Raw genomic sequence first — 25297 nt, forward strand, 5'->3', positions numbered from 1 at the left:
GGCAGCCTCTTTGGGCCTCATCGATGAGGACCGATATTAATTATTATTATTATTATTATTATTATTATTATTATTATTATTATTATTATTATTATTATTATTATTAGCAGCAGCCCTATGGTGCATGGAAGCCTGAGGTTTATGCTGTAACAGCCAAAAAAATAATAATAATAATAAAAATAAATAAATAAATAAATAAATTTCTGAATTACCCTGAGAGAGAGAGAGAGAGAGAGAGAGAGAGAGAGAGAGAGAGAGAAATAAAAATAAATCGCCAAGAAAGAGAACAATGACGATATCCAGCCTCAGGGCCCTGGGTGTGCCAAGCCCATACTCATCAGATGTCAGCCCCTAGGCTGACTATACGTCCCCTTTTCAACAGGACTGTGCCGTTTTTTGCTATGCCCTGGCCATCGTGTCGTTTTACTAAATATGTAATTTTTGCCCGATTTAAAAAAAAAACTTTAAAAAACACTTAAATATTGGCGCCACATACCCTACAATCGTGATTATGTCGTAGGACGACTGCCATCATAGGCAGTATTCATTTGTGTAACCAAAGGTAGAGACGCCTGGAAGTACAGCTTCCGTGGAGCGAATATTTTCTATAATGAATATCATGGTCGAAGGAGAAATTTAGATTAAACGTTGGAACCTTGAAGGACATGTTAATTAAAAAGCAAAATTGTAATATGGAGTGTGATTAGTTTTATAAGACCTTTTAAAAGACCAAAATTTGTTATGCAAATATGTATTCTTAGTATGAACTTGATGATATGCAGTCCTCCTCCACGTGACCTAAAAACATTTTGTTGAATATTTTTTCTGCTCTTTCCGAACAACATTTCTTCTCCTGTTCCCGTTTTGGTCTCAAGGAATTACGGTCAGCCTAAGCCAGAGGTTCCCAACCTTTCTCGGTTCACGGCGCCCTTAGCGTCCCAGTAATTTTTTCACAGCACCCCGATGCCAAAAGAAATACCTAACACAGTGGTTTTCGACCTTTTAATATATACCTATATAATAATTTTATTCTTTATATAGAGGTACTAAATAAAGATCAATTATAGATCATCACAAAATTAAAAAGATACTGTACAATATCCATTGTACCATTTTATAATGAAATAAATTTCAAAATAATAATAATAACTTGAAGTAACTTAAACCCAAATTACACGGCACCCTAAGAATGTTGTTGCGACACCTTAGTGTTCTGCGGCACCCCGGTTTAAAACCATTGTTGTTTCATTGCAATGATAATCAATTTTATATGAAATTTTATATTAAAATATTCATTCAGAATTCTGTCGTAATCTGCAGGGTGCCAGAGCATGGTATGAATTTGATGATGTGCAGTCTTCCTCCACGTTGACCTAAAAATATTTTGTTGTAAATTTTTCTGCTCTTTCCGAACAACATTTCTTCTCTCGGTCCCGTTTTGGTCTCAAAGAATCATGGTCAGCCTAAACTAAAAACTATAAAAAATTATAAATATATAACATAATATATTATTTTTAATAATAAGTTTTTATATATAATAAATATTATGCAAATATTGTTTCATTACAATGATTATTAATTTTGTATGAAATTTTATATTAAAATATTCATTGAGAACTCTCGAAATCTGGAGGGTGCCAGACCAGCTCTGCATACCCAGACACTATTGCACGGCTCTGCGTGGCAATACAAAAAATAAACCATCTCAGGTTCGTCTTTTCGAGGGTTCTATTGAGTTGTGCAGCTTATACGCCGTTAACCCAACCCCTACCACACCCACAAGTTTAACTTTTTATGGAAATACATATTTAGGGAAAAAAAAAAAAAAAACAAGATGAAGAGGGCGCGAAATTTAAGTTTTGGCTCCGGCGCGAAACCATTGCCTTGTGAGTCATTGCGGTCTTGATCTGAAATAAAATTTTTTATTTATTCAGTGGTCTTGCATATCTTTATATGGTGATGAAAATTATATTTATGATATTTCAAACTTATGCAAGCAAGTTCTGCAATTCCGAAACTTTTAATGGACTCCTGCAATGTTCGTATTTGAATTTATAATGTGTAATCTCGTTCACTTAGGTATATAAATGGAAACTTTAAACGGCGCCACTTGCATTTACAGTCTTCCAATTGTATAGTTCGTGTTGGTTGGCATATTCTCAAAGTGTTGACGAATGGTGTGTTTTAATGGGCAAATAGTTTGAACGTCTAAGTTTGTTTTATCGGTGTTTAACTGCTTTGCATAATATTTTGGTGAGTTCAATCTAAGCTATGGTATAATGTGTTTTGCAGTCGGTACAGTTGACAACTGATCGCTCTTCATTTAGGAGTAGTGATTTGAACTAATGAGACCTCATGTTTTGTCAAAGCATAATTGTTCTGAATATTAGACTTGGCCTCATGATATATAATTTCGTGAATATATTTAGGAAACGGAAGAAAGTATGGGTTGTACCTTTAGCAAGTTAGATGAAAAATTAAGTAGTAACTTTGACATAAAAATCCAACCCGTTTTAAAATTAAATGTTCAGGAATCTGAACTGGCTGATAAATGTCCAGCGAATAATTCTTTCCAAACGAAACTTTCAGGCAAAAGAGTAGTAAAAAGTAAAGAAAACCAAAGACATAAATCACCCGGAAATGTGGGTAATCAGAATAGTCAAAAGATTTCACATTCCAGACATTTGCATGGCGTAAAAAGTTTTCTTGACGCTAGAATTGCTGCAAAATATGTGATGAGAGGTGTAATAGGAAAGGGAAGGTTTAGTAAAGTATTGCGAGTAGAACATCGCATAACCAAACAACCCTATGCGATGAAAATGATAGAAACACCAGAAGCATGGGATTCTTTCGAAACCGAACTTGCTGTACTCCAGAGAGTGAATCATCCCAATATAATTAAACTCATAGAGATTTTCGAATCAAATAACAGTATTTTCATGATAATGGAGCTGGCAACTGGTGGAAACTTACTTGACAAATTAGAAATGTGTGGATATTTTAGTGAGGAAGAATCCAAACGAGTAGTACAAATGATTTTAAATGGTTTAAGTTACTTGCATGCACTTGGAATCACACATAGGAACTTAAAGCCCGATAACTTATTATACTATCATCCTGGTAATGATTCTCGGTTAATGATAACAGATTTCAGCTTTGCAAGTATACGAAAATCTAACGGTAATCCATTTATGCACACTATATGTGGAACTCCCCAGTATATTGCACCAGAAATTGTTTCCAAACGGTCATACACTTGTGCTGTGGATATGTGGGCTGTGGGTGTTATATCCTACATTGTTTTAAGTGGAACTTTCCCATTTGATGCTGAACATGATGCTCAAATTTTTAAATTGATTTTGTTGGGAAATTTGGTTATGGCTGGGAAGGTGAGTGAAATTTTGTTTTGTGAAAAAAAAAAAAATGGTGTATATATATATATATATATATATATATATAAAATTATTACTGCCTGCTTTGATTTATTTTATTTTATTAATTATACCTGTTACATTAAACATTTCATCAATTATAAGAGTTGCCAGTGTTCTTATGTTGGAGTGAATAATTACTTATGTGTGACTTTCCTAACAAACATATTTGCTAAAACAAAATGTTGAAACATGAGCACTCACATTAAAGATGTGAAACTGCTGTTACGACATATCTTAGAAATAGCAAGAAGCTTGTAGTGTGCTTTTAAGAGTACAGTATATTAGTATTTTTTAATATTAGTATTAATAGTGGCAAATGATGAAAGAAAGCAAACTTATATAGCATCAAAAAAAAAAAAAAATTCCCATATCTATCCCCATATAATAGTTTAGTTATATCTGTCTATAATAAGTTATAATATGTCTATCCCCATATAATAGTTTGCCAATTGAATTTAATCAAACTACCCACCCCTGCAACACCAGATGAAACTTTATTCCAAAAATCAACTGGCTGTTGACTGAAGGCAAATTTCCACACATCTAACCTAACACATTGCTTATCACCCGAGGATTGGGATAATCTGAACTTTTGCTGACTACAGTGCCGGATTAAGGTACAGGCTAGCAGGCCCTTGCCTGGGGTGCCATTCTTTAAGGGGGTGCCAAAAACAGAACAATGTGGCAAAAATATCTTTAATAAAATACAATCTCAGTTCATATGAAGCACAAATTTGATTGCATGAGGGCCTCATAAAAATGAGGTTTTGTATAGTATCATATGAACTGTGACACCACTATGTAAATGCACCTCCCATCCAAACAACATTTTCTTTATTGTAGTTTGCAGTCAAATAATATACTTCCTACTTGCTTGTTCATGTTGATATGAAATTGCAGTATCATGGAGGTGGTTTTGCTATTATTCCTGATTTAATTAATTTAAAATCTGCATGGATTTTGAAGAAAATTTCAAAGGTACAAGAAGTGGTGTACCCAGGGTAGGGTTAGCAGGTATTATACCCCTGATGCCGAAATCTAGTATTATGTTGCTTTTTAGCATTAGGCAATTAGCACCATTTTTGTGAATTTACCTGCTGACAAAAAATCCTGGCTACACCATTGGATACTAGCAAGGATGCAAGACAAGAAATTAATTAATTAATTTTATTTTATTTAATTTTTCCCCCCAAATTTAAGTAGGGTTATGGAATTCTGTCTTCTATTAAAAAGTTCAAAGCCTTAAATATAAATTATGGATGTTGACTCTAATTTTTATTCTTGAGATGTGTGCTTTCTGAAATTTAGCTGAATAAATTTCTTGCAGACTTTTCTCTTGGTGATGCTAACATAAATGAAGAAATGTTCATTTATACTGTTCTGGATGACTGAGGCCAGAAGAGGTTACAATTTCATTGTAATAGTTTCATTGCAGCTGACATAACAGTGGGCTGCAGCAGCATAAGAGATCAATCTTGTAGTGGGTGAATTTGCATCCATGCACATTACCCCCAGGACCACAGTCAGTTATGTTTCCTGTGTGGTGAATTCCTTTCTACATAAATGTTGATGGCATAATCTTATTTTTTAAAAGCATTTTAAAGCTATTATTTTTCTTATTTCTCTTTCATCCAATGAATTGAGTGAGAAGTTGATAAAATACAAGCTCAGATTTGCTGCTAACTTCATTGTACACTGTGCCCCCTTCCACTGATTAAATTGCAATACAACTTCATTGTCTGTTAGGAAACTTTAATCTCAGTGCAAAACAATTGCTTATTTTTTTTTTTCTTGTAAATATAAAATTATCTACCAAAATTATGTTAATGCTATGCCAGGAATAAAAAGGTAGTTGGATTTTCTTATGCACGGCACATAAGCATATATTAACTATGAAGTTTGAAATAGTATCATTATTTAACAAACTTTTTCACTAATAAAATATATTGTCACATTATGTAGAAAGATTTAAAAATTAATTTTTTTCTCTTATGTAGTTTACATTCTATTGGCAAAAACCAGTTGCCAACATGGCTGGATTTTGCTTTTACTGATAGTATCCATGCACATGGATGTAATTCCATTATATTTATTCTTGGTGGAACCTTATACCTTGTTAATCACTAATGGCACCCAAATTGTCAGAGCAAAAAAAAAAAAAAAAAAAAAAATCTCCACTACAGTTCCTCTAATAGTTGTATATAGTTTCTTATTTTATTAATTAATAATAAAATGATGAAATGGATATCAAAATGAATGCAAACCAGAAAAGAGTTTGTACATAGACCCTTCTTGCAAAATTCATGTGGAATTCAATCACGTTTATCAGCCATTAGGTAACCATGCGTGGAACTGGGATTCATAACACCTATTCTCTAGAGTCCATAAACAATGAAAACAACACCACTCCATATGGCAATTTTTCATCATTGGTAAGCAAGTATTGGCTTATACATAGCTGTCCTACATGTTGTTGTTTGTTATTTGGTTTTTAGGAGCATTAACAACTAAGGCCATATTGCTCCGGGATATGCAGTGGGCATTCCCTGATCTTTCCGCATCCTCCATATTTGGTGGTGACTGGCTCGAACCCCGGTCTAATCAAGAAGCGTGTGCTAAGCACTGCTGCTCCTTCCCACCTGGCTATGGATGTGCCTGTCCTACGTGAACTGAAGGCTGTTCAGCCTACTGCAGGTGGTTGTAACATACTATTGGATGTTCTTTCTCTTGGAAGTGCTTTGATGCTTTTCACAGATGATGAATATGGTTTGTTGAACATGTTCTGTGAGTTTGTGGCCATCCACACTTTTGTTTTTCATTGATCTATGTATGATATTTAAATAACATCATCCATAATGAGTTTAAGAGATTCAGAGAAGTTGCAGTTGTGTGCACAGAAAGGTTACAGTTGTGACATCCAACCACCATCCCAAGTTGAAAGTGTAAGCTCTAATCTGCAGCCCATACTTGTATAGTTGTTATTTGTTATTTGGTTTTTAGGAGCATTAGCAACTAAGGCCATATTGCTCCGGGATATGCGGTGGTCATTCCCTGAATGACCTTTCCGCATCCTCCGTATTTGGTGGTGACGGGCTCGAACCCCGGTCTAATCAAGAAGCGTATGCTACGCACTGCTGCTCCTTCCCACCTGGCTACGGAGGCGCCACTTGTATAGTACTTCTGCTGCTTAGGCTGACCCACAAGATTGGGGGGGGGGGGGAATAGTTCTGTCATAGTACACAATATTCACAGAAAGGTATTCAGAGAATACCTTTTGGACATCACTTAGTCTGTGGTTCCCTGAAGTACTATCATATAAATTATTAAAAACACACTGCACATATAAATGTGTGCAGTGTGTTTTTAATAATTGAAGCATTTTAGAATTTTTTCATTCTTAAATGGCTGATAAAAGGAAAGATCACTGGCTAAATAATAGATGAGTGCCTTAAAGGCAAAAGTCAAAGGCCATTATGTCAGAAAGAAGAAAACTGATGAAACTTAGTGAAGTTGTTGGAAAAGTATTTATAATGAACTATTGAGTACTTTTTATGATTGTTTTTGACTAGATCGTAGATATAGCTTAGCTTAATTTTTCAGCACTCACCTCATAGTAATCCGCTTAGTTGGTTGAAAGTTTTACCACGTACATAGTGGTTATGAGATTCTAATAACTTACTGGGATTATAAATTTAAAAACTAAGTTATGGGCTTTAAAAATGGAAGGTCCACTTTTCTTTCTTAGAAAAATTTTTAAAGCCCATAACTTAGTTTTTAAATTTATAATCCCAGTAAGTTATTAGAATCTCATAACCACTATGTACGTGGTAAAACTTTCAACCAACTAAGTGGTGAGTGCTGAAAAATTAAGCTAAGCTATATCTATGATCTAGTCATTACATCACAGCACATAAGGACTTCTTAAAATATCATCAGTGATTGTATTTGATTAAATATGCCATTGGTACTTTTGTGGGGGAAAAAAAGTATCACACCTTACCAGTAACAGAAACCCTCTACTATAACATTTCCTATATGAAAATCTGTTTCACTTTTGGCATTTTAATTTATTGGTTCCTTTTATAGGAATGTAATTGCTATAAGTTCAAGATCCACCCATATAAGATTTTATGCTGTTTGCCATTTTGCAAATTGATATGTGTTGGATTTCTTTTATAGAAGGGCTCACGGATTGTGAATGGATACAATTTTTATAAAGTTAAAATAATTAAAACTAACTTATAAAACACAATTAGATTGACTATCAGGAGAATAGATGCCTACTCCTTTCATTGGCAAAAAATCAACCTGAGGGGCTCACATCTGGTGAGTATGGGCTTGGCACACCCAGGGTCTTGAGCTGGCTAGCATCATTCTTCTCTTTCTTGGTGATTCCCTTCTACTTTTCTTTTTCTCTCTCAGGGTAACTCCGGAATTTTTTTTTTTTTGGCTAGTGCAGCATAAGCCTCAGGCTTCCTTGCACCATATAGCTAATAATAACATACAAACATTCCTTTTTCAAAATTTTTGTTTTTAAATTATGTTTACATCCACTGTAAGGCTCCTATCTTTTTACCCCTTTTCCTACTTAGATAACATTTTCTTCTATTTTCACAAGAAAATAGTAAACCATAGTTTTGCCATTAAATTTTACATTTCTATGAATTTCTGCTTGCTTAATTGTGTTAACAAATTAACCATCAGGTGTTGCCAGTCTTACATTGTGGAAAATGATATATAGTAAACTCAAAAATTTGGCACTTTACATTGTGGAATTCTTTAAAATTGGCATGTTATTAAAAAAAAGCATTTTCAATCTGGAAATATTAAGAAAGCAATCTTGCACTCGTGTTTTTGCAGCCAGCAGGGTTTGAACTATATAGGTAATGCAATAGTAATTCTCACAGCTGAAAACAAACTTATCTTTGCAATGAGGTGTACTGGTATTTGACTACTTTCAAACAGAGGGCCTTTCCAAAAATTTAATTGGCCATTTAAAAGATGAGATTGCTAGGACAGCCTGTTTCAGGACTAATTAGTCCCTCATTGGGTAGCAGGTGGTCTTTAGTGATCTCATGGCATATTAAATCAGGCTTTTCAGAGTTGCGATATATACAAAACTATTTATTATTGAAAGAAGTACAATACTAAGGAAACTTGTTACAAAGGCAAGTTTGTTCTGTTGTTATAATTAAGACCATTGCATTATTGTGTTGGCTGCAAAAACAGATAAAAAGACAAGATAGTTGTAAATGTTTACAGATGTAAATAAGTTCAGTTGGTTGTGTGTAAGTGTGTAATATTTATTGAAATGTGCTCCTCCAAAACTGCTCCACTACTAGATCTGTAAATTCTTAAAATCTAGCCTCTTGCAATTATGAAGATGCTGTATTAAATATCAGAGTGCATGTTTTACTGTGTCAGAATTGTATTTTGTGTGCAGTGCAAAGCCAGATCTGATTTGACGATTTCCTTCAATAAGATGCCAAAGAAATATGATCTATTGTTTTTAGAAGGCTTTTGTGTGTTTTAAAAAATTTGCAAAAGGAAGCATGTTTGCTTTGTGTAGTGTGTGTGTGTGTGTGTGTGTGTGTGTGTGTGTGTTCTGTTTCAAGAAACAGAAAACACAATGTAGTTGGACATTTTGCAAACATAAGTATAAGCACAGTATGCACTGCTTAATTGATTTCAATAACCATTTACCGAACCAGGCCTTTATTCTGGGTCATAGTTATTATAAAGTCATAATCCTGAAAGTAACATGAACAACTGCTTTGGTCCGATAACATCAGTTAAAATATTTTCCAGCCTTTTAATGAAAAGGCTAGCCTTGTACCATGCAACTGATGAATACAGTATTACAACATTTAATGTTTTTTTTTTTAAATTTTTATATGGATGTAAGAATACTGGCTTACATCAATAAAGGTAAAAGGTAAAGTGCAGCTGTTATCAAGGATGGAAGCCTCCTCAACAATTCATGCTGAGGGGAATGGACCATAATCTGCCACGCTGGTCCATTGCGGGTTGGCAGATCGACAGTATTCAGCAGTCAGGGGCTTGAACCCGGTCTATTCGAAGAGTGTGTGCTATTGCACTCTCGCTCCTGACCAGTCGGCTACGGGCTTACATCCATATAGACTGTTAAAGTGAGTTTTTAATGTATTAAAAAATGTACCCCAGAGGTTAAAAACTTGTATGTTGTAGTCAAGAACATACCCTTTCTATGTATTCCTACCTGGTCCATGTCCATTATTTCCAATTGCAGCCCCCCCCTCCCCCAGAGATGTATTGCTAAAAAAAATAGTACCGGAACGCTCGTTCTCCAGAAGACTATATGATAACACCACATCGACTGTACAGTAACTGAATCAGACTTGTGGTTCATAGAACAACCGGTTCTAGCGTTCAGCTCATGGCGGATCAAAATGCAGCGTCATATGCATCACAGTATATCTCATTCGTTGGATCTCTTTATCTAACACATTGTACTTTAGTAAGAAATGTTCAGGTTTCATTGTGAAATTTATATTTTTGTTTTTAAATAAATTTTTAAAGAAATCTATTAATTTTAAGATTGCTATTAATATATACAGTAATACCCCGACTTACGCGAACTCAGAGTTACGCAGTTCTTGATTTTTTTCGTTTCATGTATATCTAAAATTAGCTTGCCAGTGATTTGGAAGTCAAATCATAAAGCTTGGGTGACAGCTTCCGTTTTTGAGGACTGGTTTGGTCACCACTTCAAACCCAAAGTCGAATGTTATTGCAAGTCTAAACATATTCCATTTAAAGTGATGCTTCTTATTGACAATGCACCCGGTCACCCTCCTGCCACCCTAATTAATTTCGACCCACGTGTGAAAGTTGTGTTTTTTGCCTCCAAACACAACCAGCTTGCTTCAACCGATGGACCAGGGAGTCATCAAAACATTCAAGACTTACTACACTAGGCGTTAGTTTGCACGTCTGAATGAAGCTATGAGACAAAATAGTGAGATCTGTTAAAGACTTTTGGAAACAATTCAATGTTTTAGATGCTGTAAGAATCATTGAAGAATCTTGGGATGAAATTCACAAAAAAAAACATTGAATGGTCTCTGGAAGAAACTTTGTTCATTTTTTTTCAAAAACGAGACTAAAACAACACCAGAAACTGATCATGTCGCTCATGTGATAAAGTTGTTAATCTTGCTAGGCAATTAGATTTGGAAGTCAGTGGTAATGTCAACAAGCTGTTGGATTCACATAGTCAAGAGCTGACAATATATGAGTTCATAGAGATGCGTGAGCAAAACGTTACTGAAGTATCCGACACTTCAGACCCAGTTCCACCAGAAAAGCACATGGCAATTGCAAATTTGACAGGTCTCAGCTCAATTGAAAGGGCTTAAAAATTTTAGAACACAAGAGTCCAACGAAGAATGCATTATAGCTACAAAGCAAGGAATAAAAAAAATTAACTTCCTACGAAGAAATTCTGCGTGAAAAAAAAAGGTGCTGTGTCGTCAGACAAATTTGTTAGATTGTATGAAGCCATCGACATCGAAATAACATTTATGTAACTCATTTATTTTTTTTAATACATATTTGGTATTACTATGTATAAATAACTGCAATTTTATTAAATATTTTTCTTCTAAACTAGTGTTTTTGTTAGTCCTGGGTTCCAATTAAACAAAATTTATATGTATTTATATGCAAAGTTGTACCCCGACTTACGTGAATTCGACAAGCGATTTTCGTCGGACCACCTATCGCGCAATGCACTCCCTGCCTCACATCCGACCCTGCCAAAACGAAAAGGAGTTCTGAGAACCCAGTGAGTTGCATAGTAGCAAACACCATTGATGAAACCTCCACATCCGTGTGCACACCTGATAAATCTGACAAAACAACATTGGACCTACAAATAGTATATCAAACAGACAACAATTGCTACGATGCTATTTTCCAAAAAATAAACTCAGTTTATGCAGAACAGATCACAATAAAAAATGAGATGAGGGACAACACAATGGATCATCAAAAACAGCTGTTATCTTTGCAGAACAAACTACAGCTCATACTCACTAATCAAGGCTTGCTATTGCATCATCAGTTACAAAGCATAAAATCACATGTGCTGCTAGATACGATAAAAAAGGAAAAAAAGGAGACAGCAGTTCGGCTAAACCAAGTCCTCGTGCTTAAAGCTCCAACCACCTGGCCAGGCATCAGACAAGCTCACCTATATCGAAATTCAACCCGTCACCAAACCCTCAATGTGAAGAAGTGTCTGGCGAGACAGATAGCATTACGAACCTTAGAGTAAACGAATTGTGCGCCCCAAATACACCCACACAAACGGAGGACCGTGACAATATGGGATCCCACGAAAGCACATTGCAAACTAGTCAGACCACCTCAATCCTCAGAGGAAGTAACCAGCCAGCACTCAATGACCGTATAAGTCTGCACAACATACAGCTAAGCAAACAAAGCGAATACCCTGATCATATGATGTCTGAACAGCTCCAGCATCACTCATTATTCTCCCAACCACCTACTGCATCATTGCATCACACAAGAAGTCAACCTTTCCCTGGAAACTCCATATTGGCATATGCTCGCCCGAAACCTGTAGACATCATGCACTCCCTTAGTAAGGAGGTCCGCAACTCTTCCGATACTACTTCCCATACTAACCAGCCACGGAGGAAGCATACCCATTACGATAATTCTTCAACCTGGGCAAAAGTCACAGGTGGATCTTGCATCGCGCACAACAAGACTCCTCCAGCTACCTGCCTGGAATCCACTCATCGATTTCTGCTAGTACGAGAGCGCCTATTTGCCATGGGCACCACAGCCACATCGTCTCTGTGCAATAGAACAGCCTACAAAAGCAAGAACAAGCATCTTAGTCTCAAAACTAGATCCTCGTACAACCCGCACCCAAGTCGTAGCTGTAGTTGAAGAAGAAATCCAAATACGTGTTTCTGTAAAGCAGCTGCCAGTCAGAAGTAATAACTATGCAGCTTTTAAACTGGAATGCAACCCAAGAGATTCAATAAAACCTTCCAGCCATCTATTTAGCCAATTGGAACGATAATCCGACCATTCTGTGAGACCTCTCACTGAGATAGACCCTCCTCAGCCTTAGCAAAGAACCACTGGATGCCAACTAGCTGACTCCTACAGGACCCTGTTACTAAATTGCCAGGCTGAGAATATGATCATAGTGCATTCGGTCGCATGTATCCACTACCCCCTAGTAAACACCAATCTTCATCTCCTGCATGCATGCCACCTCCAAACCAAATTGATATGACTATCCCAACCAGGATCACAAATCGCTCCTACCATAAGCCACTGATAAATAAATATTATAGGCCAACAATCTTGGTAAGAATTCCTATGACTGCTACGTTTCAGCTACTTTACCAAAATGTGTGTAGCATCAGAAATAAAATCGACGCCTTAGAGCAGTTACTCCTAGCTGCACGCTTGGATCTTCACCTGCATAACGTAAACGTGGATAGAACCCCGTCAAGAATGTATTGTGATCACCGTCCCAGCTGGATACGGGTCTGCCTTTACATTGAGAGATAACAGGAGGGGATGGGGTACCGCCATCTTTTATAGACAAAGCCTCTTCACACTGATCTCTACCATTTCAAGTGAATCACAACATTTTGAAGCCACCTATGTCAAACTCAAGTACCAATCTACCGTACTTCAAGTGACTGTAGTCACTTGTGCCCCATCACCATCTCAAGACCTTATCCTTGAAGTAGCAAACTGGATCCTGCACCAGCTGCCACTGTACACATCGTATGTGGTGACTTCAATCTACACCTTCAACTTAATAACTTAAAGCATCTGTTCCTGTCTCACCTCTTACCGCAGATCTCTGCCTTGTCAGCGAACTCCCAACTCGTGGGCCTAACCAACTTGATCTAATACTAGCTTCCATACCATGCATCATCGATAAAACCTTAGAGACTGTGCTCAACTCTGAACAAATTGCACTTTTAATGCTATTTCAATTACCAACTAATTGCCATCTTCCAATCGGCAGAACAAAACCATGTCACATGTCAGCCCTACATTCCTGAACATACCGAGATGCATCAAGGCAGCGTCGTTAATCGCTTGGTCGAACCTAGTCATGTGATGTGATGTCCAGTTAGCCCTCACCCTCCTTACCAATTGGATTATATCTGTAACAAGCTATGCAGCCACAAGAAAGATCACAATTTCCCCTTACTCTAAAAGCATGGTGGTCCCACGACCTGAAGAAGCGATTAGACCTCAAGCAACATCTACATAAATTGTGGAAGCAATCTCACAACGTTATGGACAGAATTGAATTGTGGATTTCTGGCAGTCAGAAATCGCTGTGGATTTCTGGCAGTCAGAAATCCATAGCGATCAAATGGTACCTTGACAGGACTATACACATAGGGAAATTTCCATATAAGGATACCCCTTCAGGTTTTCCCCCTCAACTTGATCCCCAAAGCTGGCTTGACTACATCACTAGGTTTACTACCACTATCAACCCAGAAGACCAGCCCTCGCTACCAACATCTGACACCAGTTTTGACCCACTGACAACCATAATAATATTAAGACGAGAATTAATTAATGCCATCAATTCACTGCCAGCAACTTCTACTACTGGACCTGACGGGATTCTGCAATTTATGCTTAAGAGCCTGAGTCCTTACATCCTGCAACCTCTGTTACAAATCTTTAACTCAGTGCTCTCAAAGCAGTTTTCCACACCAATGGAAGGAATACCTTGTCAAACCAAGGCCAAAAATTCGAGTTCCGTCACTTGCGATAGAACTTGAATTTTTGGCTATAGACCGATCTCAAATTCATCCTGTCTGTTGAAACTGCTAAAAAAAAATACTGCTCCCGATCCTCACTAACCAAATCCTGCCAGACAATCCTCCAGAAATCCACTATGCACTCCCACACAGATCAACTGTGACCAACCTTCTAGCAACGACTAACAGAATCCTCACAGCCTTTGAGAACAGAGACGAGCTGGCAGCCACCTATGTAGACATTGAATCTGCATTTGATGCCGTGCACATCCCATCTCTCCTAAAACTACTAGAAAAGCACTATCAGAGAAGTGGTGACATCTTAGCTTTCCTCACATCTCTCCTGAATAACCGAAGAGTCAAATTATCTGTAGATAACTCACGATACTGCAAAGTAATCTCGGTTGGAGACCTGCAAGGGGCAGTGCTATCTGGCCTCCTCTTCACTGCACTTATTGCTCAACTGGTAATCCAAAAGTTAAATATCCTGGTATATGCTGAGGATCTAAAGAAAGCAAGCCAAAACCCTCACCAAGTCTCAGAAGAGCTAACCTCCACTCTCTCCTCAATATGTATCTACCTCAAACAATTTGGTCTGCATATCAATCCTGAGAACTCAGAAATCATGGTCTTCTCATTAAAGAAATAGCGAACAAAAATCTATCCAACCCTCAATGGAGCCTCCATCCCTCTTTACCAACATCACATTGACCTAGGAATAAGTTTCGATCCGAAGATTCTTTTCGGCAAGCAAGTAGACACTCCTCACAAAAGCCGCCAGACTGAGATGGATATGTAAGCAACATTTGCACCATGTAACAGGCAAATCCATCATGGTGAGATACTTCTCAGCAATAGTGTATCTGCCACTTCTCTATGCTGCAGAAATTTGGGCATCTGCGTCTCCTTCTACCATCAAACCAGTATTCTCATCGGAGTACTGGCTTCTCAAGTGGGCATGCCACAAACTTAGCCTGCCTCCACTGATATGGCTAATGCGTTTAACATCCCAAGGCTCAAGTTGCTCATTAATGAAAGAAGGCTTGTCACAGCAGTCAAACTCATGACCGGTCTCATCTCCTTCCCCTCCTGGGAAAACTGTGCATGGAGGATCCCACAGGAACGTCTATGACCAATCCCCCAGTTGTCCTCTGCAAAGGCGCCTTCATCTGTTGGACTGGTTTCTTCCTCAGCAGATGCTATCTCGAGTCCAGGATCTAGATGTTGACTTCAATAAGTTCTGTCATGATAGACAATATACAAAAGGAATACTCAGTAGGGTAGCCAAGGCTACTACTATTATAATTTGATTCTTGAGCAATGTATATTCTTAACCCAAAAAAATTTACATATTTATGCACTTCAATGTATATCCTTACTGTATGTATTCTGAAGCAAATGATTGTACACTCACTTAATGTTCTATATATGTAGTATACTAAAGTCATTTCTCCATTTTCCTTTACTTATTATTTTTTTTTTGCACTTATTTATCATTTCTATTATTTATTTATTTTGGTTTATTATTTATTTATGTATTTTGGTTCCTGAGGCAATGTCTCTGTAGTACAATGTTAACCTCTGGCCACTGTGCCGTGACCTGACGTGCTGTTGCTACTAATATTACCGTATTTCCCCATGTATAAGACGCACCCTTTTTTTTCGAAAAATTTAGGGTTTAAAAACTGGGCGAGTCTTATACAGTGATTGTAGATTTTTTTTACTTGCATTTCTCGCTTTTTCGCACTTGTTTTCTTTGTGCTCGTTGTTTTGCACTTTTTCCGGTATGTTAGGTTACGTTTTGCCACGTTCTGCCCAGAAATGGCTCAGAAAAGATTTTCGTACAGTGCTGAATTCAATTTAAAAGTGATCCAGTTTGCAAAAGTGAATGGAAATCATGCTGCTGAACGTAAGTTTGGTCCTCATCCAACTGAGAAAACAATCTGAGACTGGCTACGGGAAGAAGAAACCCTACTGAAAATGCCACGGCAGAAGGCCATTAGAGGCAAGTCAGCAAAATGGCCTGATTTAGAGAGGGAATTGAAGATATGGATTGAGGAGCAAAGGGCAGTTGGAATTCCTGTGTCCTCAAAGATGGTTTAGCATGAGGCAAGAATTGCTGATGAAAAAGAAGTTAGTGATTTCAAAGGCGGACACAATTGGTGCTTCAGGTTCATGAAACGGAATGGACTAAGCATGCATACACACACCAGACTTGCCCAAAAGATGCCTGAATGCTATGAGCAGGTCCTTGAATTTCATTGTTTTGTCATTCAATGTTGGAAGACACATCAGTTTGAGTTGGGAAAAATTGCAAATATGGACAAAGTCCCCCTTCATTTTGATGTCCCAAGTAACAGAAATGTTGATAAGAAGGGGGTGAAAACTGTAACTGTGAAGACAAGTGGACATGAAAAGAGCCATTATACAGTTCTGTCATGAATGTGGACAATCACGTTCATGACAAGGGTTGGATGGATCAGGATGGGATGAAAATCTGGTTTGAGCAAGTTTGGAGGAGGAGACCAGGTGGGCTCTTATGCAAACCTGCCCTTTTGGTGCTTGATCAGTTCAGAGCACACATAAAAAACAAATACAAAGAAGATTGCTGCAGAGCAAAAAACACAACTTGCCATCATACCTTGACATCCCAACTCCAACTGCTTGATGTCAGCATTAACAAACCCTTCAAAGCTTCCATGAGAGACGAATGGAACCAATGGATGAAGTCTTCTGGGGACAATTTGACACCAGCAGGAAGAGTGAAGAAAGAAACTATTGGAGAAGTTTGTACCTGGGTGATAAGATCCTGGGATAATATCAAGATTGAGGTCGTTGTCAAGTCATTTAAGAAGTGTGGCATTTCAAATGCCATAAATGGAACTGAGGAAGACAGTGATTTGTCATCAGACACAGATGAGGACAAGCTAATGGATGGGAGTTTTGACAGTGATGAGTTGTATGAATTTTTTGAAGAATAAAACTTGAGTTCAATAACTTTGTAATACATTTTTTTTTTTTTTTTTTCAAATTTCGGGCCCCAAAATTAAGGTGCGTCATACATGGGGAAATACGGTATGTAAATTATCATTCTAAGCGTTGCAATAAAGATTCTTCAGTGGTAGAATAGATGTGCGGAAATTTGCCTTTAGCCAGCGGGTGGTTAATTGCTGGAACAAACGTCCATCTGTGGTTGTGGAAGTTGATAGCTTAAATAAATTTGAGGAACTGAACAAACATTTAGAGGAAATGGTTGGGTGGATTTTTTTTTTTTTTTTTTTTTTGGCTGATGCTACATAAGCTCATACGCTTGCTTTCTTGCATCACATGCCTCTATTATTGTTCCCGTTGGATCTCGTTATACCAAGTTCGACTGTATATTAATTAAATTTTATAATGATAAAATTGATTTATATTAATTGCAACACCTGTTTTGACTATGCTACATTGTGATTAGCAGAATTTCACAGTGGTGCATTTAAATATTTTACCACTTTAATTGCAATCCACTACTTTGGTGCCCTGGTTCTATTATTTTAGTTTAGGACTACATTACAGGTCTAATGATGGATTTGTGCTTGCTTTTTTTTTTTTTTTTCCGTCGCTTGCTCGTATAGCTCTTACAAACATGCCACACACGTTTCTGGCATTGAGTCCTCTATACTTCACAAGATAACAGATTACGCAGTTGGAGACCACAGGTGGCGGCTTACCCCCAAACGCTATGCTCCTATAGGATCCACAGACATATCATTAAAGTATAGCTTACATAACTTCTGTACAGTATTGCCCTCAGGTGGCACATTTTGGAGCATTTTTTCGCTCATCATAGCATTCCTTTCTAAATTGGTATTGACCCTTCTAAATTTCAACTATGCGATTAGTTGTTCTGTCTGCAGTTCTTTGTAAGCCGCTCAGTTCAGTTATAATCACCCAGTATGAATTTTTTTTTTAAATTAGTATTATTATTGCTACTCGTTTTACATGAGCGAATGGACCGCTGCTGCTCATGACCTTTTAATTTTATTACAGAGTAATCGCCAACATTGACTGAATGGGAGGTTCACACGTTGTCCTCTTGCCTTGACATCAAGGTGAGAAAAATCCCATTCGTGGCAATTCCCTGCAGTGAAATTACATGGTCATAAGGATCATCTAGATATGAATAGTATCTTTAATGGATCTCAGTGTGGATTCCTGATCAACTAGTTAATTATTATAACGAAGTTATAAAACAGTTGATGCAGTAAACAACTGACGTTATTTACCCTGATTCTTGCAAATTATTTGATATCGTTCCCCACGAAAAGCTGCTATATACACTAGAGCAAATTGTGATTACCGGCAAGATCCTTTCTTCAAGGTTTGGCTAGAAGACAGTCATAAACGGATATTCCTCATGGCTTAACAAGTGGAGTCCCTCAGGACTCAGTATTGGTGCCATTTCTTTAGCTCATCTTCCTTGATTGATGAAGTGCAGAGTAACTTGTCAAAGCTTGCTGAAGATTTTAAAGTAGGAAGGATGGTTAACGGCTAGAACCATGCAATTTTGCTTCAGAATGTCAGATCAGTTGCACAAGTGGTCTGTAAAATAGCAACTTAATAAATACTTTAGGAGTTCCTTATAAATTAAGGAGAGTGCTGTTAAACTGCTAATCTCAAATTGATTAAAGACAATTGTAGAATAGATGTGCGGAAATTTGCCTTGAGCCAGCGGGTGGTTGATTGCTGGAACAAACTTCCATCTGTTGTAGAAGTTAATAGCTTAAATAAATTCAAGGGAGAACTGGACAAATGTTTGGAGCGAATGGATGGGTGAAATGGGAAGTGTTTTTTTTTTTTTTTTTGGCTGATGCTGCATAAACTTGCTTTCTTGCATTATATGCCTCTACTAATGCTAACGTCGACTATGACAAAAACACTTAAGATGTTGCGATTCGGTGAGACGATTTCCTGCCAGTGGGCCAGGTAGAATTGGACAGCCACTTTTTGACAAAAGTATGAGTGATAAAGAACTTTTTTTTTTTTACAAGCGGTAAAAGTTAGTTTCTTTGCATCTTTTAGCCATTATAAATGATACAAAGCAGTCGGGGATGCAACTATTTCCCATTTCACGAATAGTATTGATTCTCAGTGCTGTTGTTGAAGCCTTGCGTTATCTTAAGCAATGGTCTTGGATTGTTGACCCTTTTCTTTTTAAAGAAAATAATGAAAATGACACGGTTCTAGAAAAGAGCATGTAATTCGTTTGCTAAGTATTCACCAACCTCAGTTTGAAAGTGCTGCGCCGTAACGTTTATTGTGATTCAAATTATACCCGGTTTCAAGTTTTCGTTCAATTAAAACTGTAACAGAGCTGCGTTATAGAACTTTGAATTTTCCTTTCAGACTGTGACAGAGTGGTGCCGTTACACTAGTCTTGCTGTTGGCTATCCCTCCACCCAATGATGTATGTCACTTTATAGCTGCTTTGCATCCTTACGTTTCTCAGTAAGCCAGAGAGGGGAAAAAACAAACAAAACTCATTATTGCAGAAGGAAAAAACTTAATCATGCCTTATGTTTAAAGCAATGTTGTCTTATCTTCATTAATTGATTACTTAATGGTTGAGCTTGGTTTTCTTTCTACATTTACTCTACCAGTATTTAGATTCTTTTTAATAGAAATTAAATCCTTTTGAACTCCTATAGTTAAGATTTTGAGCTTTTGTCATGAATTTTGTTACGTGTCTCACTCTCAAACCAGTCCGAAACGTTCCGTAACCACCCAACATTCGTTTACTGCCAAACTCGCAGAACCAGCTTTTTTTTTTTTCTTCATTCAAATTCCGTTTTCTGCAATAACCTCCCTTCGCACATTTCTTGAAAATTACAATTCACAGAAATTCAAGTCTATGTCAACGAGTATGTTCTTTCAACTCAACCCATGCACGGTACTAGGTACTGTAGTTTATAATACCTTAAAACTAATAAAGTTGTCATAGTGTCACAGCAACCCATAGTAAAGTATGGGAAATCAGTTGCCTTAATGAATCTTTATTGCTTGGGGTTCTCGTAAAACTTTTTTTTTTTTTAATTTTTTTTACGAGAATCCCAAATGTTGCTTTATACTCCAGAATATACAATGTACTGTTTTATTATTTATTTATGATTTTTGTCATCTCGCCAATGAAATGACTGACTTAACTTACAAAAATGTGAGATGTCAAAAAGTTCTCATTGTACCCCCTTTTAGCAGCTCATTTTTGAGTCGAATCTTCAGGGGGTTGTCAAGTCCTGGAGTGGTGCCTCTTTTACGAGCAATTAGTATTAAAAAAAAAATCAAAGCTGCTGTCTGTATGAGAGGGGGAACGCTGCTTATTTGGAGATTATATTGAGGCAACTCAATGCGTTAGTCTCACAAAACACCTATTATTTCTTTCTTTAACGGCACACGTAAGTGCTGCTTAGTTTGCTTTTGATGTATGTCGTATAAATCAATGTATTGTCTTCCTAGCTTGCATCTGAACAAGGATCGCTTTCTTCTACTGCAAACCGATCCTGTAAATAAATAAAAGTTACCGAAAACTGAAGTTGTTATAACGGTTAGCAGAATGCAGGACTACGTGATTCCTTTCTCTCCCCCCCCCCCCCCCGGTATTGTTTTATATTCCTTTTCCGAGAGGAGTACGATCTTAGGACACACCTCAGATTGTCAGCGTCATTTGGCTCGCATGACCTTCTGCAGTTGTTGTAACTAAGTGGACAATTGTTACCACTTGCGTTCATGTTTTTGTCCCCCTTCTGTTGCCTGTCACATGGGAAGATGTAGGAGGGTTTGAAATAAAAACGTGTAGCCAATATTTAACTGATAGTTGCATGGCTTCCTGCACGTCTCTGTTAACTCCGGGAATACTGGGTGTATGTTTACTTTTCAGAACCGTGTGCGTAATTTGATCTCGTGGTCGAGGCCACTGAGAAAGTAATGTAGAGAACAATGTCAGACTAGCCAATGGCAAAGGCTTTATTTAATACCAAAGTTGTCCTCTGGCAACAAATCACTTAATGTATCGACGATAGCAGAATGGAAGACCGAGAATTTAATCCTTTCATAAATACTCTGATTGCATACAGTAATCCTAAGAATCTCGCCGAGACAAAAGTTAAGCGTTCGGGCATATTAATAATTTCATTCATGAATTATGTTAAAAAAAATAAAATAAAAACGTGCTTCCCAATAGCATGCAAAACATTTTGTCCAAACTTATATTTACCTATAACGCCATTTTTACATTCAAACAATTTATACAAGTTAGACTGCCATGGTCCAGCAGGCGCGGCCACAAATAATGCCAGTTGTTGGTTCGAGCCCTTTTTCTGTCATAAAAAAATGAACTGCTCGTTGTGAACTGTGGTGCCAGAAAACTGGTTGTCCTAATAATTCAGTATACAGTATATGCAGTTATTACAATGAATTTGAAAACTTCTGGTTTCAGCCGTCTAGAGAATATACAGAATTTCATTAATTAAATTGGAACAGATGTATTTTCACGTATTCCTTACTCATGTATTATGTGGGGAATCAAATTTCTTTACTTTCTGTATTCTTTAAAAAAAAAAAAAATTATAAATCAGAAGGAAGGAGAGGTTAACTTTTAACCTGTAAAAGTTTGTAATATAGGACATTGGTAATTGTAAAATTTACAGCCTTGAAAATGACATGATTGTCATTTTCAAAAATATTCTTGAAAATATCCTTGAATTCTCACATTATTTAATAATTTAAATAATTATTATAAACATACCTTAAGTGATAATTAAAGGCATTGAAATGATCTGTTATTGGTATTATTATTAAAAAAATATTTTCTCCTCTTTTTTTTTTTTTTTATGGATATATCCGCTCCCTAACGGGTACTAGTACCAAGTGCATGGGGTGAATGGTTGTCTGGTTACTATTACAGTATTATGTTTCTGTTAGTTGAGAAACTTACTGTCCTACAGGTGTTCAGGATCGTGGCTTTCTGGAGTTTCATGTAAGTGTTCTCTGGGAGGCCTATTGTTGCTAGGTTCTTATGAAGGCCCTTTGGCACCATGCTGGTGGTTGACACTAGGATCGGGATGGTCATTACTTGTTCCATATGCCACATCTTTGACTTCCCGATCGTGTCCGCGTATGTTTATTGGAGGTTGCTGGTGTTGGGCACTGCTATGTCGATCAGGTAGGTAGCCATATCCTTTTTGTTAGTGAACGTTGTCTGGTCAGTATCGTCTTTCCGTTATGATGGCGCGGTAACAGTATAGTGTGAGTAGAGGTCTCACTTACTGCCTGAGGCTCGTACTTGTAATGCGGTAAACTTTCTTTGATCAGCTAGTACTCTTGCACTAGTTTCTGATGTATTATCCTGGTCGTATCTGCGAGTATTACTCCGTCTTGGTGATCATTCTGCGGTGCGGTGATGTGCTGGATTGTTTCTTGGGCCAGGTGGTATCGCTACATGTGTCATCTGTTACTCCAGGGTATTTGGCGATGTAGTTCCTGGTCTTGTTTAGCTGGTTGATTAGCCTTCCGTTCATGAGCCAAACGGTGGAAGCCATATTATCAATGCAGATAAGATGGCTTCTTGATGGAGGTCATTGTAGCGTCTGCCATGGAGTATCTTCTTCGTCCATCTTTCTTTGTTTCTTCTGTCTGTGTCAGTGTGGTCCCCTTGTTGAGGTTGAGTTATGTCGTTTGTCTGCCTTTCTTATGGCTTGGTAAATTGGTGCTGTGTTTTCCTGGAAGTAATCCCACAAGTTCTTAATCGCCTTTTTCTCTTCAGTGAGGTCAGTCAGCCTCCTCCCTCCTTTACGAGCTATTGTCAGTCTATCGATGGCCGACTTTGGATGGCGTTTGCGGCTCGTGATCATCGTTATCCTGGTTAATCTCATATCCCCCAGCTCGGTGTTAATCCAGTCTATGATCCCGAAGAAGTACGTTAGTACTTGGATTTCATAAGTGTTGATGGCTGTGATCATGTTCTTGCTATTCAGTTTTGATTTTAGCAAGCTTCTGTCTCTGATAGTATTTCCCAGTGAGTCGGGCCTTGATCTCCTTGTATTCTGACTGGTGGGCCTGCATCATCCCCAGATATTTGTCTCTTCCTCTATCATGTCTTCAGTTGGTAGTTTCGTCCGACTGGATGTCCTTAATGCAATCCATGGGTCTTACATTTGAATAGGCTAAATTACATCCTGATGCCAGTGCTGAACCCTTCAGTGATCCAGACTAGCTGTTGCAGTTGATTCTCGGTTCCGGTATGGAGTTTTATGTCATCCGTGTACAGGTTCTTCCTCCCTTTTAGGGTATATCGATATTTGCTGTTATTGAGCATGGTGGACAGTGGGTTGAGTGCTAGACAACCATAGTGTGCTCCGGGAATCTCCCTGGAAGATTCCTCTTCTGGTGGGCATTGGTCATAATGGTCTGGTCATGATATTCAAGACTTTGATGGTGGTCCTCCATTTTTCCATGGTTGCCCTTGGAAGTGTGTCAGTGTCTATGAACCAGCTATGGGGCACGGAGTCGAAGCCCTTGCGGTAGTCGATGTAGGCCGTGTACAGGTTGCGATGCTTCTTGTAGGCTTGCTCCATAACTGCATCGTCAGTGGTCGATTGCTCCATGCGTCCTCTGCTCATCTTCTTACATCCCTTCTGCTGCTCGGCCATGATGCTCTGGCTCTAAGTGGTCTGATATCTTAGTTATGCAGCTCCTCTGTTAGGAGATAGGTGATTGGTCTGCACTTTGCCGGGGTTTTGGTCTTTGTCTCTCTCCTCTTTATTATTATATATTGTTTAAATGAACACTCCAAACACGAAAGATACTGGAACTTAGTACCAAGAATGGGTTGAAAGTAGAGAAGAGAGACAGAAGATACTTGTTCACATTAGACTTGAATTTCTGTAAGTTAGGTTGTAATTTTTGGGAAATACGTGTCTCCCCCCCCCCTTCTCTAGGATGTTTGCTGGTTATGGTACGGATTCGGTCTGGTTTGGAAAAGGTGGGGAATTTTAGAAGCCAATTCAGAACAGTGCCCATTGGAGTATCTACAGAAAAGCACGTTCAGCATAACTGAACGGGTATGAGACAGAATGAATAGACTATAAGATATGGGTCATTAATTAATCTGATTACCCTCTTCTGAACGGAGTCGAGAAGCTTAAGAGAGGTTTTGGGAGCGCTGTCCCAGATGTGGAAACAGTATTCTGTGTTAAGGCGGATTTGGGATTTTTACATAGTAAGTAGCTGTTTGGGGGTTAAAAAAGTAATGCCGATATCGAAAAATACTCAGTATTTTTAAAGCAGAGGAAGTAATATTTGTGATATGCTTATGTCAAGAGAGATTAAAAGTCAGGATAATCACTGATAGAGATGTGATATTTAGAAATAAGTGTGATCGAAGATCAGTAGGAACAGTAGACGCTTTTGTGCGAAATACACTGTTTTTGAAGGATTGAAGTTAACTAAGTTTTCCTCGCCGCAATGGAGAATCACCTGAAGGTCAACATTTAATGGGTTTGTGGAAAATACATTCGTAAAGTTGAGGCTGTTTGTGCAGAACAATGTTTCTCAAACTGGAATATAGTATGCTTTCATCAGTAACACTACGGATAGGATTCCAATAAGTGGAAGGTCACTAATATACAAGAGTAAAAGATTAGGAGAAAAAAACTGAACCATGGAACACCAGCATTATTGGAGAAGGTAGACGCAGCGCCGTCTACCATTATCCGCGGTGAACGGTCAAATAGAAAACTAGATATCCAATTGCAAAAAAAAAAAGTCGGCAAGCCATAAGATGGGAACTTGTTTAGAACATCCGTATGCTGAACGCAATCAAAAGCCTTAAATGTCAAGAGCAACTGCTTGAGTTTTGCCAATTTTTTTCATGGGTGAAAAGATGAATAATATTAGCCTGAATCACCAGATTCCTGTTGAGTAATTTTAAAGTTAACTCACTATATTTAGTTATTGTGATAATGAATAAATCTATTTTATTTATTCTGATAGTAAAACATTTCC

General features: G+C 37.8%; 1 protein-coding gene across 1 annotated transcript in view; it reads left to right on the forward strand.

Annotated features, from left to right (window-relative positions):
• The first annotated feature begins 2198 nt into the window (after window positions 1-2198).
• LOC150089886 (serine/threonine-protein kinase H1 homolog) overlaps window positions 2199-25297 on the forward strand; it is a 48101-nt gene continuing 25002 nt past the window's right edge. The window contains exon 1 of the mRNA XM_090368887.1: window positions 2199-3389. Within this exon, the coding sequence (XP_090225013.1) occupies window positions 2445-3389 (945 nt within the window). The 5' untranslated portion in view covers window positions 2199-2444. The remainder of the gene's footprint in view (window positions 3390-25297) is intronic.

Source organism: Mastigoproctus giganteus, chromosome 2 (genome assembly GCF_048544385.1).
Source record: "Mastigoproctus giganteus isolate SK-2022 chromosome 2, ASM4854438v1, whole genome shotgun sequence".
Classification (NCBI taxonomy): Eukaryota; Metazoa; Arthropoda; class Arachnida; order Uropygi; family Thelyphonidae; genus Mastigoproctus; species Mastigoproctus giganteus.